The sequence below is a fragment of the Muscardinus avellanarius genome (assembly GCF_963383645.1).
Source record: "Muscardinus avellanarius genome assembly, chromosome: 18".
In the NCBI taxonomy this organism is placed as follows: Eukaryota; Metazoa; Chordata; class Mammalia; order Rodentia; family Gliridae; genus Muscardinus; species Muscardinus avellanarius.
The window spans coordinates 26933449-26953050 of record NC_137804.1 but is presented as its reverse complement, the minus strand read 5'-3'; the positions used below and the strand labels follow the sequence as shown (position 1 = coordinate 26953050).

At 43.9% G+C, this 19602-nt stretch overlaps 1 protein-coding gene across 3 annotated transcripts in view; it reads right to left on the bottom strand.

The window, feature by feature from the left end:
* The window catches only part of ERC2 (ELKS/RAB6-interacting/CAST family member 2), a gene marked incomplete at both ends in the record, with an annotated part of 759201 nt that overhangs the window by 47868 nt on the left and 691731 nt on the right, over positions 1-19602 (bottom strand). For all 3 annotated transcript variants that reach the window (XM_080715235.1, XM_080715236.1, XM_080715237.1), the window contains one exon: positions 6584-6731. In XM_080715235.1, the coding sequence (XP_080571361.1) occupies positions 6584-6731 (148 nt within the window). The remainder of the gene's footprint in view (positions 1-6583; positions 6732-19602) is intronic.

Sequence of the window (19602 nt, the reverse complement as noted above, 5' to 3'; positions counted from 1 at the left end):
GCAGGTTTGAGGATGGCTTCAGCTACTGTTTCATAATGAAGAATAAAAAATAGGGCTGGAGGCAGAGCTCTGAGGTAGAATGCCGCTGGGTTCAATCCCCAGTACTGAAAAATGCAACAATAAAAACAAATCATCACAAAAGCAGACGCAAAATGTCATCTGTCCCTAGTGCAATCAAAGAGAGACACATGTAAGAGTAGGAGCCAACGGGGGGATCTGATCCATAGGAAATGTCCCAGAAGGCTTCCCTGAAGAAGTGAAGTTGGACAAGGGAGACTGCATTGATGAATAGGTATTAACTAGGTGAAGAAAAGAGGGAAGGGCGTGCTCAGAGGGGACGTGAGCAAGGGGAGCGCGCTAGTTTGCCTTCTTTATCCCAACACCTCCAGGAGCCAGGGATGGTTTTCAGCAGGGGACTGGGGGGCGATGAGTGTAACATGAGGTTTATCTCTAGAAGAGACTGCCTTTCTGCTTTCTGGAGCCTGTAATGGCTGGCCCTGCCTGGAGGCCAGCTGTCCTTCTCCCCCACACAGCCAACACCTTGCAGGCCAGTGGGGCGGAGCGGCCCCCACCATCCGTGCACACCTCACTTCCTCACAGCCGGGAGGGTGCGGCTTGAGCACTCTGGTGCTATTGAGCCTGCCAGAGAGCTGGGGAAATCGAAGGACCCTGCTTCCACACTGCCCTGAAAAATCTCATTAGCGTAACAGCAACAGGTGTGTTCTGCCATAAGCTCTTCTTTGTGGCTCAGAAAGAAATGGTAATACTTCTTCAAACTGCAAACCAACCTTCCGGGCTCCTGGGATGCCTAAACTTAGGGATGCAGATGGTGGGCTCATGTGATGGCCGTAAAGAGGCAAACCTGGAGGAAGCCCGCCCGCCCTGAGGCTGCAAGGGCTTCCTAACTGCAGAAAATTTCTGCTTCAGAACATATCACACTTAGCCAATCCTACATAAGGGAATTCTACACAGCCCAGTCCACCCCACTACTGCTCTGACGACTCATGCCTGGCTCAAGCCCTGGCCATTCTGGCCTCCCTGCCTCCCCTTGAACACACCAGCATGAAGTTGGCCTTCTTCCCTGAGATATCTACGTGGATCATCTCCTCCAAGCCCTTGGTTCAACATCCTCTTCCTTATGAGGCTCTTCTTTTGTCACTTGTGCCGCCTCCTTCTCTGTCTGTCTGTATGTCTGTCTGTCTGTCTCTCTCTCTCTGTCTCTCTCTGTCCCCCCCCCCCTCTCTCTCTCACACACACACACACACACACACACACACACACACACACACACATTGTATGTGCTACTGGGGCTTGAACCCAGGGGCATTCTATCTTTGTGCTATATCTCAGGCCTATTTTATTTTTTTATTTTGAGACAGGGTCTCACTAAGTTGTCAAGGGCCTTGCTAAGTTGCTAAGGCTGGCTGCAAACCAGCAATCCTCCTGTCTCAGCTCCCCAAGTGCAAGGATTACAAGCATGCACCACCATGCCTGGCTCTTTCTACCATATTTTATTTGCCATCAGCACTTCAAGCCTACCTGGGTCCTCCTCTTCACTGTTTATTGTCTTTGGAGCTCTAAGGAAGCGGTCTTTATCTTGATCACCGATATATTCCAAAAATGCCTAACCTGTAACATTGACTAGGAACCCAATAAATACTTGTTGAGATGAACTCAAATGTGGCATTTGGTCTCACCAAGCTTCCCCCACCCCGTTCCCCAGAGCAGGCTGGGAGCCAAGAGCTAAGGCATCGAAACTGGGCTTGTCTGATGACATGTGTGAGGGGTAGGGACTGGGCCATGGTTCCCGGTGCTACTTTAGGGAGGCAGTGTTCTGCACAGCCACAAGCAAAGGCTCGGCACTCCTTTGGCATGGGGCCAGCCCTGCGGGGCAGGGATGAGGGTAGGACGGTGAAGCTGTATGGTCTCTTAGAGCCTTGGTTTGGTCAACTGGAAGTAAAGATGGTGCTTCTCTCACTGCGGCAGGTAAAATATCTGTCTAGGGTGACTCCCTAGCACCTGGCAGAGAGCCTGGAACAAAAAAGGCATAAAATAAATTGGTCGGTTGATTATGAAGATAAAGAGTTTGTAAACTTATATGCACATAAAGTGTTTGGCACGGTGCCTGGCATACAATCATCATGTACTCCAACCACTAATGGCTTTGAGTGCCCGCTATGTGCCTGGCAAAGTGTGATAACCATGGTGGTAGATGAATGCTCATGCTCAGTCACCCAGGGCAGTGAAGACACTTTCTGCATAAGTTCGGCTCCAAAGGCAGCCTGAGGAACCTGGTATCTCTCATGGGCCGATTGACTTCACCCTTGTGCAGACACTGAGCAGGCCAGACCCACCGCCTTCAATTTCTATTGGCCTGGCCTTGAAAGAACTCTGCTTAAGCAAGTCAGCCATTCAGAAGATAACTGAGGCCTGGGACTCATCTTCCCTGGCCATGGGCTGCATATACAAACCAAGCAAATTTCAAAAGCTCTATGGACCTCTTCTGTGCGAGCTGGGAGCGGGGGTCTCAGTTTCCTTAACGAGTCTGGTCACTGCTCTAAAAGCACTTGAGGTTTAGGGGAGGAGGGCTAGGAAGGCTTAGGTGCCAACATCTGTCTGCTCTTTTTCCCACAGTTCAACAGTATATTCTCAATGAGCTGTAACTCCCATCTGTGTGTAAAATAGCAATAATGAAATAAAAATTAAACTACCTCTGAGGATTGGTGGTGATATTAATTAGTAATCATAGTAGAAATAGCAGTTCACATGTGTAGATCACCTATTATATGTGGCCATGTGCAAAGCACTTTGTATACACTCTGTTTCAAAACAACTGTTTTTTGCTTTTGTTTCATGGGTACTTGGGATGAATCCAGAGGCATTTTTCCTCCAAGCTACACCCCCAGCCCTTTTTCTTTCTTTCTTTCTTTATTTTTTTTTTTTTATTGTGGTGAGGGTAGAACCCAAGGGCTTTTCTACCTCCAGGCTACACTCCCAGACCTATTTTATACTTTATTTGGAAGCAGGGTCTCACTAAATTGCTGAGAGCCTCACTAAGTAGCTGAGGCTGGCTTTGAATCTGTGTGATCTTCCTGTTTCAACCTCCCAAGCCTGGGATTATAAGCGTGCACCACCACGCCCGGCTTTTATTTTTCATTTTGAAACAGGGTCTCAGTAAGTTGCTATGACTGGTCTTGAACCTGAGATCCTCCTGTCTCAGCCTTCCAAGTACTAAGATTACAGGTATGAGACACAGTGTCCAACTTCAAAATGATCCTCGGAGCCGGGCATGGTGACGCATGCTTGTGATCCCAGCATTCAGGAGGCTGAGACAGGAGGATCACAGTTCATGGACAGCCTCAGCTACTTAGTGAGGCTCTTTACAACTCAGTGAAACTCTGTTTCAAAATAAAGAATAAAAAAACTAGGGTTGGGGGTGTAGCTCAGAGGAAGAATACCCCTGGGTTCCATTCCCAGTACATAAAAAAAAGACTCTTGGAATTAGGTTATAGCCAAATGCACAGATGAAGAAACTGAGGTCCAAGGAGGTGATCACCATCACCCAGCTAGCAAGTGATGGAAATAAGATTCAACCTAAGCAGGGCAACTTTGGATGACACGCATAAAATCCACTAAAGACTCCTTGGCAAAGGTGCCTTAAAGCATCATGTTATGTTCCACTGGAAAGCCTAAGCAAAACGCTCAACCTCTCAACCATCAGCAATTTATAAGAGCATCAATCCTGGATTTTTCTGAGAGTATGCAAATCCCTCAGACCCACGACTGGCAAGAGATGAGAGCTGAGAAGTATTAGCAATCCCTTGACATGTGCTAATACATGCCTAAATGTAAGAACTTCAGGCAAAACACACTTTCTGAGAATGGCTGGACTTCTGGGCACCTTCGCTGGAGTTCTGGAATTTGGCATCTATGCCAGGCTTATGAAGATAAGGGAACCCCACGATTTCTGGGGATCTCCAATCTTCTTTTGTTTCTCACTCTGAATTCCTTCCTCTACCTGGTGGGGATGTGTAGGGTCAGGCTAATTATTAGGCTAATTGCTATCTAAATTTTGAAGCCTATCATTTACGAGCGGTGTGTCTTGAGCTTGTGGATTCTATACTCTGGGCCTCAGTGGTGTCCTCCTGACACCAATCCTGACCTCACTTTGTTTGGGGGAACAAAATCCCTGAAAGACCCTGAACACCACCTAGCATACACAGTAAGCACTTAAGAGGAGTGGCTCTTACAAGAAAAGTATCCATTAGTCTTAAAATCATCATCACCTGTAACAAGATACTTACATCCAAGAGATTTTTCTTGTTCTTTGCTGGATAGGATGCAAGGAAGAATTGCAAACCTAAACCACAAGACCGAGGAGCCCAACCTCCTCCTCTGCTCCCTCCTCCTCCACAACGACCTTCAGACCCTGTGTAGGCCCAGGGGGAGCCTACCTCTGCATGGCTGGGATTTCCCAAACGTGCCCCACGATACCCAAAACCCAGCCTGTTGCAAAGAATGAAGGCTTTGTGCAGTTTCCCAGGAGCAAATTGAAGGGCTATACTCAATCCTTACTGGAATCTAGGAGCGCATTTTCACAATGTTGGGAGTGAAAAAAATAAAAGCAGCTTTTAAAAAATTCCTTCTAAGGGAAAAGTAGAGGGAGATATGAAGAACTATGTGGCTAAGATAAAAAGAAAGGGTATTTGACTGTCTCATGGCAGTGCCTCTGGAGGCCATTGCTTTGCAGCCCCACCAGATCATTACAGAAGAGCTGATCTTGCAGGGTGGCTGCCAAGTCTGGAACCATTGGCAAATACATACATAATGAATGAAATTACTTTGCAAATAATGCTATGATGCTGTCACCTGTGGCCTCAGACTTGATGGCCATCAAGTACTAAAAATCACCAAAAGAGTTGAAGGTCAAGATAGGCTGTAGCTCTTAAGTACCCCCAAACCCCATGGTGGGGTGAGTGTGTCCTCAGCCGCTGACTGACCTGAGGCCTCTGCATCATGTATGCATCGTAGCTGGACCCGTGGTACTTGGCCGTAATATCTGGGCTGTAGCCAGCATCACAAGAGCATGGTATATTCGAGCTCGGGGGCTGTTTCTTAGGTCTATAAACCTGTGGGAGAAAGCTACAATGGTTAGGTGCCGGAGGGGAGGGCACAGGGTGCGCAGGGAAGAAATTCAAGGAAAGCAAAGAAGGAAGCTCATCTTGCCTTTCTATGGCCAAGTGGGTGGGAAACCCAGTGCAGAAGATGTACAGCCCCAAACGAAGAGGTCGTATGTAAGCGGTCCCCGAGCCCCCGGGGCCAGCGCTAGCGAGGCATGCCGCTTTGTGGAATGACCCCAATGTCTGGCAGCGACCGAGACCCTCCCTCTGCAAGGAGAGGGTGCCCAGGCATGGTGGTGGGTGGTCTTTCTCTGTCTTTCAGCAAGGCAGTCCCATGAGAAATGGACTCTGGTTCAGGGCCAAAGAATGCCATTTCCTTCCTGGGGAGGACAAAGGTTGACCCCATGGAATGGGCTGATTTCTTTGGGCTTCCCTTCCACTCATCCTAGGTACTTTGTATAACATAGATCACCCTAGCTGGCAAAAAGCCCAGTCCCTAGGGCTGAAATACACGTGGACACTGACACTACCTGGTAAACATGTTCCATTTAGAGAGTTTCAGAGCCATGTGTGGCTCTAGCTAAGATTCGGCAGCCACATTATGAGGTCATAAATTATGGAGCTGAGGGGGTGTCATGATGAAGTTGGAGTCTGATTATCTTTAACCATTGCTTCAAAACGTCCCCAAGTTATATATGGAGGAGAAATAAGTTGTAGATGTCAGGGATGATTTTCCAACCTGCTTCAAGGTGCAACTATCTCCATTTAAGTCACTTCCAGAATACCTCCCTCCCAAAGCAAAGAACTTTCTGTACAAGTTAGGACTATGCCTCTCCTTCCATTTTTTTTTTTTTGAAACAAGTACAATGGATAGAGAGGAGGAAACACTGGATAGAGGGGTAAATGAGTGATTGCAAATAATTAGACTAAATAATGGCTGGAAGGCCTCTAAGCCTAGTCTGGCAGAACTAGGGGTTGGGAAATGTTCTTTGGCTGAAAGGTCCTTGGGGAAATAGTTGAAGAACCAAAGTTGGAAACATAGAGAGAAAGAAACTTAAAAAAAAAAAACCTAGACAAGGGGAATGAGTTACAGGGGTCAGAAAACGAGCAAGATAGAAGGCAACAGGTCTAACAGGAAAGAAGTTGCCCAGAATTTCACTGGGTGTTTCTAGAAGTCAAAGTCCACTGGAAGGAAGAGAGCTGAGAGCTATTTCTGGGGAGATTATGCTAATAGAAAAGAAATAAAACAGCGCTGGTTGCAAACCACACAAGCCCAGCCACATGCACATATAAACAGAAAAGCGGTCAAATGATGTTCCAGCAACAAGTCAGGCCATTTTGCTCCTACCTGGTTTTAGCTGCTTGAGCCCGCAGGATGGACATGGGAAAATGAGGCTAAACCCAGAGAAAGCACCTGCCGCCCCCAACCCAGCAAAACACACCTTTGGTGCAGGGCGTCCCACCTGCTGCTTTAGCTGATGCACCAGTCGGTCTTTCTCCCTCTTGAGGGCCATGACTTCTTCCTGTGTCTTTTTCTTTTTGGAGGCAGACAGTTCCAGCAAGGCAATGTTTGCGTCTTTTTCACTGATTGCCGCGAGCAGTGCTTCCTGTCTGGTAAAATAAAAATTATTGTGATCATTTTTATAAAGTGAAGAATAAAACACCCAAATTGGCACTTCTAGTTGAAATGACAAGCCACCTCCTGAACTCTCAGTGTGAACAAAGTCATCTGGTCCCGAATCTCCGAGACCAGCACACGGTGTCCTCTGACAGAGGCGCCTTCCAGTAGCCTTGTAGAACAGCTACAAGTCGGAAATGGAAAGGGGTCAAGATGAACATTCATTTCCTTTATTGGAATTCTACTGCTGAGCTACACACCCAGACTAATTTTATTTTTGTTTGGAAACAAAGTCTTGCTAAGTTTGCTAAAAGTCTTGCTAAGTTGTTGAGTTCTGAACTTGCTTGTCCGTTGGTCCGTCCATCCATCCATCCATCCATCCATCCATCCATCCATCCATCTACCTATCCATTCACCCACCAACCTATCTATTCATCCACTTGCAAACCTGGGTTCTAGGTCTCCATGACAACCCAACAGAACCACAGCAATTTCAATACCAAGTATTTCTTATTTTATAAAGGGTTTTATCTTGAAGGCAGGCAGTGGTATCTACTACAGTCCCATTTCCATTTCTCTTCAGTTAGTATTAACTGTTAGCTGTTGGAATCTCAGAGGTTTTGCCTTTGTCACCCAGTCCCTCAGCTTCCCGGCCTCAGCCCAAATGCATCCCCCAGAGAGGCTCCAGCTGCTGCCCTTCCTAGCATCTCTCTACCTTTGTCCATGTCAGAGGTCTGTCACATTACATCATTTAATTTTACCACAGCCATCTTCATCTCTTGACAAGATCATGGATATTCATTATTTGGTTGATTTTTAGACTTGGTGCTCAATGAAATAGGGACCTCTCCTACCTTGGGTACCACCACTTCTTCAGCTTCTATAAGAGTCCTGAGAACATGGTGGGTGCTCAAAAATGTTCATTCAAGGAATAGATAAATTTAATTTTTTTTTTGTGTGTGTGTGTGTATAGTACTTGAAATTGAACCCAGGGGCATTCTACCTCCAAGCTACACCCTAGCCCTATTTTAAATTTTATTTTAAAACAGGGTCTCATTAGGTTGATGTGCGTCTCACTAACCTTTTAGGCTATCCTTGAACCTGTGCTCTGCCTGCCTCAGTCTCTCGAGTACTGGGATTACAAGCATGTGCCACCACGCCCAACTATAAGTTCACCCCCCCTCCAAACTTTTGAAGACATTACTGGCATTCTTCACTTTCTTTGTGTGTGTGTGTGTGGTACTGAGGATGGAACCTAGGGGTGCTTTCTACCTCTGGGCTACACTCCCAGACCTATTTTATTTTAAAATAGGGTCTCGCTAAACTGCTGAGAGACTAAGTAGTTGAGACTGGCTTTGAACCTGCACAATCCTCCTGTCTCAGCTTCCCAAGTACAGGAATTACAAACATGTGTCACCATGCCCGGCTTCCTTCTTCACATTTTTTTTAAGGTACTAGGAATGGAACCCAGGGGCATTCTACCGCCGAGCTACACCCCCAGGCCTATTTTTTATTCTTTATTTTGAAACAGAGTCTCACTGAGTTGCAAAGGGCCTCACTAAGTAGCCGAGGCTTTCCACGAAACATAATCCTCCCATTTCAGCCTCCCAAATGTTGGGATTAACAAGCGTGAACCACCACCTCTGGCCCTTCTTCACATTTTTAAAAAGTTAGAATGCTTTGGTCCTTCTCCATCTACCACCCTTGACTCCTTAGAAGTTTAAAGTTGCCGCCTCTCATCCTGAAATGTTATGGCCACACTTGCATAAATTTTAATCTTGGATCTTAGCAAACAATTTTTAAGTAGAAAGTGGCTCTCTTGGGTACAATGCCCCGAGCCCTTCTCTGTCCCTACCATTTTCATTTCTTATGAAATATTTTAAATGACCTGCCCCCCACTCCAGGGAAGCCTCCACCTTAGGTACTTTCCAAGCATACAGGTCCCACGACAGAGTCCTGGTCATTATGCGTTTTTCCTTTCTTTGATTCCCATCACAAGACCAGGACCTCTCCAGATGTTTGGGCAAGATGGTTATTATTTGGATCTCAGATATTTCCTCTTTTCACTGCAGGGATTGACATGGGCTTTTCTGAAGCCCGGGCTCCTTCTGGATAGCATCCCAGACAATACACGTGCTTTCCACTCACAACCAATGCATGTTTATATAGAAGGCCAGGCTGAAGAGGCTGTACGAGCTTCAAATCAGAGACAGTCCATCTGCTATCTGCTCTATACTTAGTTAAAACAAACTGGGTGACTACAATATTTTACCCCCGTTGCCCCAAACTGAAATGTCTAAGTGAAGCCTTTTCCACTGAAACCATCAGACAATAGTAGGAAAACCAGGAATTAGTGGTAGATTGTGATCCACACTTATGAATGATTCTTTAGAGCTGTATGCAGCCATTCAAAATGGTGATAAAAATCATATTTGAACACAGTTTTGTTTGTGGAGAAACTATTTTCCATGAATCTCTCATGTTTCTGTGCCTTTTACAACCAAAGACATTATCTTCTTTTCTAACAGTCTTTCAAGGATATTTGTAGAGTGACGGATCTTAAAAGATAAGAGGTGGTACCTCCCTTTAGACAGGGATAGACATACTTACTGCCCAGTATAATAGTCTCTCCTTTCAAAGCACAGGCAGGCATGTGATTTTAGTGCTCATTATGAGACTCGGGTTCCCTGTGCTCAAGGTTGTTCTCCTGTATACAACAAACCACATACACGTATTCATGTGGTGCATCCCCTTGGCCTCTCTGAGACTTCAGAGCACGGGGAATTGACTCAAAGACTAACACTGCTCTCTGCACTATAAGCAATAAAATCCTTTTTCTGTGGCCCAGAATTTGCCTGTATCCATAAAACTGAGGCAGGCTAACCTGCTAGCATTTCGGGTTAAAAATTTTATTAAAAATGTTCAAGTGCCTGGTGGCGCACGCTTGTAATCCCCATGCTTGGGAGGCGGAGACGGAGATCACGCAAGTTAAGAGACCCTGTTTCCAAGTAAAAAAAATATATATATAAAAAAATAGGTCTGGGAGTGTAGCTCGGAAGTAGAAGGGTTTCCAGGAACCCGAGTACCACCAATAAATAAATAAATAAATAAATAAATAAATAAATAAAATCAAAAATGTTCAAGTATAAAGATTATAAGATTATTCTAGTGATGATACACTTGGATATAAATTGAAACATAAATAAATTATTTTTATTTTCTCCAATAAATGCATTACCTCCAGGACTAGATTTACCTGGTTTCAAATATTGTTACTGTGGTATCACCCTGAAAATAAGTCCCGATGAGTATGAAGTCCCTTTTGTACTTAATTACCCTTTTTTCCTTATTCATAGCCAACATGAGAATTACTTATAAACACATCCTCAGACAGTCGGTGGGGTCAAGTACATACTGAAGGTTTACAAACTTATCTTTAGGACACTGCCGTTCTCTAGTATACAATTACTAAGGTGATCTATCTATGCCCCCAAATATAGCTTAAAATATAAAAAGGAAGCCCAAATATGTTAGGAAGAAAGATAAGAAAATGCAAAGAGAAATAAATCTGTAGGAGTCTGCTGAATGCCAAGCTAAGAAAGTGGACCATAGACAGCCTTTTATCAAACTACAGCCTAAACAAATGTCAAGGGGAATAATTTCTTTAACAAATATGGGCAACAATGGGGGGATAAATGGGGGAATTCTTTGGCCTCTCCCGCATTTAGTCAGGGTTAACAATGGATAAAAATATGTGTGAGAACGCATTTAATAACCCTCAGCTGTCATTCAGCATGTAGGAGGTAGTCAAGACACAGCTAATAAGGTACCAGAAAAAATGGTTCAAGCCACCCTGAAAAGAATCCTCCAGGGTCTAAAACCAAGGAGGACTGAAGGGCATCTCCTGCCAAGACAAATGCCTCCTTTGGTGCCGCCTGCAGCTAACTCTCACAGAGAGCTCCGGGGTCCGCTGACGGTAATGCATTGCCCCAACACTTAGCACCATCCATTTAAAAAGGAGCTTCGTAAACATTTCTATTTTACTCCTGGTTGCTGTCCTACTATTAGTGATGATTTGAGCTTGGAGAGGGAATGTAAAATTAATTTCAGGAGTTTCAAATGAAGCAAACCAATTAGAGACTGTTATAAATTAGATGTGGGGGGGGTGGGAGCATGAACACATACTTTTTTCTGCAGGCTTTTGTTTTAGTTCGCTGACCCATCTTTAGGAACGTGTTCAATTACAAAAGCAGATGCTTTTTAAGAAACACACTCCGTTAAGCAATGTTTGGCTACTGACATATGAGGGCTAGTCTCTGTTATGTGTGGTGCTCAGCTCCAGGCACTCACGTTCCAATCGGACTGCGGGGGGAAAAAAATTCCACTCAATCAACTTTTCCCAGTTAATTACTGTTTTCTTTCCCTCGTGACCCTGGATCTTCAACCGTAGGTTCAGTAGAAGGTGACTTAAGACAGACGGCGACAAAAGATTTTGCTGAAAACAACTTCTCTCTCCCCACGAGATGAGGGTTGGGTGGTGGTTTGGTGTGGTCTCCTGGAGAGAGATGCTTATGTGGGCTGACTTTAAAGGAATATTTTCAAACAGCACCTTGAGAACAAAAAGGTGTTCAATATCAGTTAATATCACCTCCACCCACCAAAGCAAAATGATGCACAGCAGAAGCAGAAGGGCCCATGTAGAAAGTCAGGAAGGCAGCTTGAGGTGTGGCCTACAAGGTGAGGTATAGTTAAACAAGCATTAGTTTCAGCAAGGGCAGAAAACAGCAGATCCATAAAGGCCAGGCAGGCTGAGGACGCTCAGACTCTTTTTTCAAATGTTTTTTGGTGGTACTGGGGTTCCTGGAAACCCTTCTAACCTCCGGGCTACACTCCCAGGCCTATTTTTTATATTTTTATTTGAAAACAGGATCTCTTTAAGCCAGTGCGGCTGGCTTCGAACCTGCGCCATCCTCCTGTCTCCGCCTCCCAAGTGCGGGGATTACAAGCGTGCGCCACCACGCCCGGCTCAGCTCAGACTCAATGTGGTTTGGTTTGCTCCCTGTTGCCCACCTGAAACTGACCTTAGAGTACAGTTTACTCCAATTACGGAGAATCCTGTCTTTGAAACCTAATAGAATGTGATTGGAATTTCCTAACATGGGGACCACAGAGACTTTGTGGAAGCTCTTTGCTTTATTATACCAGCTTCTACCAGAATCCTCGGTCAGTACATGGCCCAGGGAGGCAGCTGGCCTGTCTGTGGGAAGCTGGCTCTCAAGGGCCGGCTCCATGTGTTCCAGAGCACTAAAAGTTGGCCAACACCATCACCAGTCAGCGGCCTGCTGGTGAGAGGAAAGCCAGCTGACCTCCTACATGTGGAAAAGGGCCAAGGGAGAGGGAGGATACCAGAAAGAGCTACTGGCCCATCCTAAATTGTTCCCGAATCGCCATGCCTTTAGAGAGCTGATGGAAAGACAGTGAAGGATGGGAGGAACCACTGTCCAGGTCTTAGCAGTGGACATGTGTGAGCTCTGACTAAGCACTGTGCGCTACATCCCAAAGGAAGAAGAAAAGAACAAAGGAAGAGAGATGTTTTTAAGATCCTTAGATTATTATGATTTTTTAAAACTTGTCAACACAAATAAAATGTCACTTGAGTTTTTTAGAGGAGATACTGACCTTTAGGGGTTATTCCTGGTTTTAGCCAGACATGGTGCATCATGCCTAGAATCCCTGTACTTGGGAGGCTAAGACAGGAGGATCATAGGTTTGAGGTCAGTCTCAGCAATCTAGAGAGACTGGGTGTCAATGGGTGATCAGTTACTCTCAAAAGACTTGTCCTCGTGCATTAACTTTTTGGTCAGAAATGTGCAATTAACAGAAAAGAGGTCATTGATTTTAAGGCTTAGCTCTAGGACATTGGATCAATTATTTTTTGTATTGGTTATTTGGCCACGTGTGTGTGTGTGTGTGTGTGTGTGTGTGTGTGTGTGTGTGCAAGTTTTCTTAAAGCAAATATACTTTAATTTTCATTCTACTGCTATGATTTATTAGTCTTTATGTCGAGCAGAAATGTTTATTTCAAAATAAAAAGTTAAATAGGGCTGCTGATGTAACTTAGAGGTAAGAGGCCCTTCCTTGGGTTCAATCCCCAAATCCCTAGTACAATGGAAAATAAAAACAAACACATGACCAAAACACAAAACAAACAAAAAATGGGTTTGAGTCTCAGCAATATTTTTGTTGTTGCTGTTTCTGTGACCCTGGGCCAGTTACTTCATCTCTGAAACTTAGATTTTTCTCATAAATAAAATAAAGAACAATAGTAACTCCTTCTCAGATCCCATAAGAACTAAATGTAACAAGGTGTGTGAATATTTTGCTCAGGGTCTGATATGACCACACAATGTATGTTAGCAATTACCTATTATTATGCAACATGGATACTACCAAATTTAAAGATTTGAAAGTTTTGCATTATTTCATACTGGGCTCCTCTTTGTATTAAATATGTCTAAACATGCTAATGAGTCTCTTACTTTCAAGACAGACTTTCAAAGAAACCTCTAAAATTGGTTTCTGTTAAGCTCTACATTTGACTTTCATGAGCTGACATCTGTTTCACAAACAAACTTGAAGGAGAAAACAGATTTTTAGTGCAGAAAAGGGTCTGTTGACTATGGCAAAGTTGCATCCTAGACAGCCAGGCCTGGTTTAGTCAATAACTGTTCAATATCATTTCAGCCAAAAGGCCACACAGAGGTGGGCAGGATACAATTTCACACGGTCTGAGAAATTGAGAAATGGAAATGTGTTCTGAAAGGTAACCCTTTAAAAGTCAAGGTCAAGTGCATAATCTAACCAATGTCAAACAACTTCAAAAAAATTCTTCCATTAAAAAGAGAATCTTTACAAAAATTTGGTACATTTGAAAGTCAGGGAGGGTGAATGTAATGGCTTCTGTGACCCACTAAGAGACCTCTGTCCAAGGGTACTGTTACACGAGATGCTTGGTGATTCTTGTTAATCCCATTCAGTGATGAGAAGGCTTCTCTGTTGACCATTCAGCTCAGCCAAGGTGCCTTTCTGTGTGAAATGCAACCAACCAGAGTCCCCAGGGTGCTATCAATGATTGATAATGAGAAAAACAAAACCATGGCAACTACACTACAGGGCCGAGTTTGTCCAGTGTTCACCTAAACTTATTGTCCATGGGTGATCAGTTACTGTCAGAAGACTTGTCCTCGTGCATTAACTTTTTGGTTGGAAATGTGCAATTGTCAGAAAAGAGATCATTGATTTCAAGGCTTAGCTTCAGGACATTGGATCAATTATTTTTTTATTGGCTATTTGGCCACATGTATATATGTATGCATGAGTGTATGTATGTAAGTTTTCTTAAAGCAAATATATTTTAATTTTCCTCCTACTGTGCATTTAAAGCTATTATGATTTATTAGTTAGTCTTTATGTAGAGCAGAAAATTACCATCCTGTATGTTGAACCAGATATTTTCTTTCCTAATTGGAATATTTCATATTAAACCTCCTTTTGTTTATGTTTATGTGGAATAGAATTTCCACAGGCTAAACTGTAATGAAAAAACAGATTGTCATGTCATTTCTCTGTGGGGGGGGTATACACAAGAGGACACAATTTAGAACCGTGTTAGCACAACATTTAAAGAAAATTGAATTGATTGAGGGTCTTTGGAACAGATCTTTACACACACTGAAATAAAATAAATTCCTAAGGAGGCAGCTCCTTGCAGGGAGTTCCCATTCTTTGAAGGGGCAAAGACAGCTAAGCTTCCCAGAGGGGAAGGAAATGGCGGTGTGTCTGGTATGATTTGGGTGACCGTGGTGGCCAGGCAGAGGACAGGCTTCTGGGAGGGGTGGGAAGGTGTGATGCCTTTTCAGGAGGAAGGTTAGCCAGAGGCCCATCAACTCAAAGCTGTTCTGTCTGCCAAATAGTTAGATAATAATTTAGGAAAATAACTCTTTCCTCTGGGAAGCTGGTGGCTTTTAAAGCATCCTTAATAATATCATTCCTAGGTAAGTGTCTCAGCTACTTTGAAAGGTCTGGATTTTAGGTCTGCCATCTCGTGGCCATTGCAATAAATACTGCCACTTTCCTTTTTTCCTGAAGTAGTTACATGTCTATAATCTTCATTTTTAAAAAGTACCAAGAGCAGGCTTATTAAACAAAAAAAAGGGGAAAAAAAGAACATTAGTCACAGGAGAGATCCACACTGCAGCGGAGCCAGGCCATCTCATATTCTAATCCTTCTTCGGCAGATATTTTTATTCTTTGATGAAAGACTTGATTTATATGTTCATATATCAAATTATCAATTTACCGCCAGGTGTGGTGGTCCACACTTGTAATACCAGTACTTGGGAGGCTGAGATAGGAGGATTGCAAGTTCAAATCCAGCCTCAACTACTTAGTGAGGCCCTCCCCTCCATAATTTAGTGAAATCCTCTTTCAAAATAAAGAATAAAATAGGGCTGGGGGTGTAGCTTGGAGGTAGAATGCCCCTGGGTTCCATCCCCAGTACCACACAAAAAAAAAAAAAATATCAATTTACTAACTTAGGATTAAACATTCTGAGTAAAAAAGAAGTGACGGATGTTTTAGGGGACAGATTTTTGTATGCTGTTTTTGTTGTATTTTTTTTTTAAGATACTGAGTTTCTTCTGTTCTTGCCATAGATTTGCTCAGAGAGTGCCCGGGGGGGGGGGGGGGGACAGATTACAAATACCAAGGGGGCTCTGTGCCTGAAAATTGTGGGGAAAATGCTTTTTGAGAAATTACTTAAATTGTCAAATAACAAAGATTATAATAGACACGTCAACATTGCAAGTGAAAGAAGTGGGACCAAACTCATCACAGTTCTGATAGAATTGAAGAAATTGCTCAAATGTTTCCATGGATGTATACTGAGCCCCTGCAAGGGACACTCACTATTGTGTGTGCCAATGAGAAAGAAGCCAACCAAATGCACACTTTCCTGGTGAGTTTTCACCAATGCTTCACAGCCTTAACCTGAAGGTAGTGTAAAGGCATATCCAGTGAATTCATTTCAGGGCCCAAATTAGAGAAGTATAGAAAGTATAGAAGTGTGCATCTGCACACATCCACCACAGCTCAGCAGCTGGCTCCACAGATATCCCTAACACAGAGTTGCGAAACTCGGCTAGCAAAGGGAGAAATAATGAGAAGCGGTATCTGTTAGTTCCCTGAAAATATCTGGATTCATGAATACACCATGTGAGACAATACCAGAGCGTTCCTTCTTGGAGGGCAAGGCGATGTGAAACCAGACAGCGGATGCAGGAGGAGAGAGTCTGGTAAACTACCTGAAAGCGCTGCACATCTGGAAAGAATCGTGAGGGAACCAGCCCAAGACACGATGGTATAGAAAGCAGTCTCGGATTTACAGTATGGGTGGCCTTGTGGCTCATGGCAGTGAAATTTCCACCCCGGGAGGAGCGATCACTGGAAGCGGGAACATTTTTTAATGTGAAATTATGAAGTTCAAACTGCAGCAACTGAACTGAACGCGCCCCTCGGGGGTGGCTGTTTACCGGCCACAAAAAAGTGAGAGTAAACCAAGCAGAAGATCAGAGCCCAGTTCTCAGATTCTTCCAAGCATTCGGCACGTATCTGCCCACCGTGGATCAGGTACTGGGACTGAATGCACAAACAAGACAGACACAATTCCTGCTTCTGTGGACCTGATCACACAGCAGACTTCAGACCCTGAACATAGCCAGGAGGCAAAATGATGCCAGGGCAGTGTGCATGCTGGATCATATGAAAAATTGTGCACAGAAGAAACCCACACATCCAGTTTATCGTCCCAAGGTGGAGCATAAGCATCCATATGTCCTTCCACCCGTGTTTGCCTATGCTGGGGTGATCGACTGCAAAGTGCCCTCCAGCCCCATCTTCTTCATCTACAGCCTCAGACAAGTAAGCAAAGAGAAAAAGGAAGCCTCCTCTTCGTAGCCTGTGGGCTGAATCATACAGCATTCGCTTTCTTGTGGATCTGAAATAGCCAAACAGTGGCAATTTTACATGCTTCAATCTAAGAGTTTTCTTCCCTAAATGAAAGCAGCTTTATGGCTTCCTTCGTTGGCTTACTGGTATATAACACGTTCCCACAGACCATCTTACTTCTGTATCACTTCAGATCCTCAACGATTTAAAAGGTTGAGGCAATTTCCTCTCCACAATTTCCAACTATTATTCCACATGCATCCCAGATTGACCACTAGAGGCAATTAACCCAGTGTGCAAGAAGGCCTGTTATGCAAATTAGAGGTGGGAAGGGGTGTCTAAAAGCCTGGAAAGGTGATAGAACTGGGACCTATGATAGGGGCTCCTGGACCTGGAAAAACACTTACTGAGAAAACATCCTGGCAGCCAGACTCCAACCTGACACTGATTACTGCTCCCTGAGATACCGATCTGTTGACTGATTGCTCTGAGGCCAGATCATCTATCTCCCTGGGTAGCCTTGGGGCTACACAGCCCCACTGAGAAAGCAACCAAAGGCCCACATTTAGATTTGAACTTCAGGTCACAGTCAGGAAACATAAGGCAGCAGGCAAAGAAGAAAGAGGCTGCAGAACCCTTAAAGGGGCTCTCCAAAGTCCAATTGAAGATGGGTCCGATAAGGAAGCATCCTTAAGAATGACTAGACCTACCCATGGTATCTTAAAAGAGCAGCAGTCTTATATCATTACCAATAGTTTTAATACCCCCCACAATCTAGAAACAATTTACTAAGGACAGAATACTGTGTGGGATGCTCTGAGGATTCAGTTGTGGATAAGGCTTACAAATTATTCATGTAAAGAAATGAAAACTATATGAAAATACAAATCACAAAACAAGACAAATAATGGCTGGTCAACTGACAACATTGTTAGGTAGAAAATAATCAAGTGCTATTAATTACCATTTCAAACTCTATGAATACTCCAGGGGAAAGCAAAGCACATTATTTTGTTCCATTCTCTCAAATGTGTGAAGAGAAAGTTTGTATCCTCATTGAAAAATTGAGCAAACTGGAGCTGGGAGATTTTAGTAGCTTTGCCCAAGGTCACATCGCTTTGAAAGGTAGAAATGGAATTTGAATTCAAGTCTGAAACTCCATAGCTTAAATTCTTAATTTGCTGGAAAAAGAAAAGAGAATCCCTTTGGTCTGAGAGGATGGGACAGGCTTCACAGAGGCAATCATTCTAGTGATCTTACAGTTGAGAGGGTCTGTTTCTGTGCTGTACTGGAGCTGGCTGATCCCAGCTAGTGAGTCAATTATGTGCATCTTCTTCCAAGTTAGCCATGGTAAGAGTATTTGCATCATGGAAATTGGAAATCACTACCCATCAGAAATCCCCACTTAAGTTAATGGAACAGTCTTACCACGTGTAATGATTACACAAGGGCCTGCCACAGATCCCACAATAGGGAACATAGCAAACACACACCAGCACTTGAACACTATGCTATGCTGAGTTTTTTTTTTTTTTGCATGTATTTACTTATTCAATGTGCACAACAGTCTAATGAGGTAGGGGCTATCATGTCTCCATTTGCAGATAAGGGAGTAGAGGCAGAACGGGCCATTGACTTGCCTGAGTTAACATTTCTTATGAATTACAGAGGGGAGATTTGAATCCAGACAGTTTGTAATTTTATAAGTGCTCATAATAAAATATTTAATGTCTAGCTGTTGTTCTGACACTCTTCCTTTGGCATGGAAAAGAACACAACACATTCCCTTTGAATCCAGTAAGGACCTGGCTGAATCCCAATGAAGGGATCATCCCAGTCACAATGCTGCTGTGAGTGAGAGCTGCCCAGGGCAGATCTACGACTGGAGCTTGGGTGTTTAACATTTTGTTGCCTGGGTGCCCGAGGACTGAAGCCAAATCTAAAAGTTGCTAAGTAAATTCGCAGAAAAGATAGAGTGACAGCAGCCTTTCAAGTCTCAGCGGGTGGAGCACATCACGTGGGAGAGAAGTCTGAACCTCTGACTTTTTTCCCCTACCAGAACTGCGACATCATCACAGAAAACAGAAAACAGGGGTGTAGGAGACAGTCATCTTGGACACGTCATTTGACTTTATTCATTTTAGCTACAGAATCTGTGAAATAAAAATGATGTTACCACTAACATCACTGAGAGGTTCCACAAAGATGACCCACAGGAAGGCATCTAGTAAAGTGCAAAATCCCGCAGGACTGGCGGGTAGGAATATTCACAAGCTGTGGCCTTGAGAACCCAAACAAGGATGAAGCTACTTTACTCATCTCAGTATCTAGTATGGACACATTATGTGGTAGGTAGGTAGGACCTCCATCAGCAAGTCAAGCTCATCAAGCCACTGGGAAGTAAGTCACCAGTCCAAAAGGCATATAGAAATTCTAATGGGGGGACCCAGATCCATGAAGTGAAAAATCCACTGTCTGGAGGAAACAGGCCACTTCCCTGTTCAACAGTCCCCCACTAGTGGAAGGTAACCTTTTCAGGAAGGACCATGGCTATATCTAAGTAGACTTGAAAATGAGGGGCTTTTGAAATCTAACAAACATGCACTCAGCATTTGTTGACTCAGTGAATGGGATTCTAGAGTTCTGGGTTTAAGTCCTAGTTCTGTACCACTCGCTAAACTATACGATTTGGGGAAAGTCAATTACCACTATGAATCTCAGTTTCTTCAGTGTAAAATGAAAATGATAATCCAAGACGAGCATTTTTAGTCTGAAAATCTGAAATGCTCCCAAATCCAAAACCTTGAGTACCAACATGACACCGTAGGTGGAAAATTCCACACCACAAACTTTGCTTCA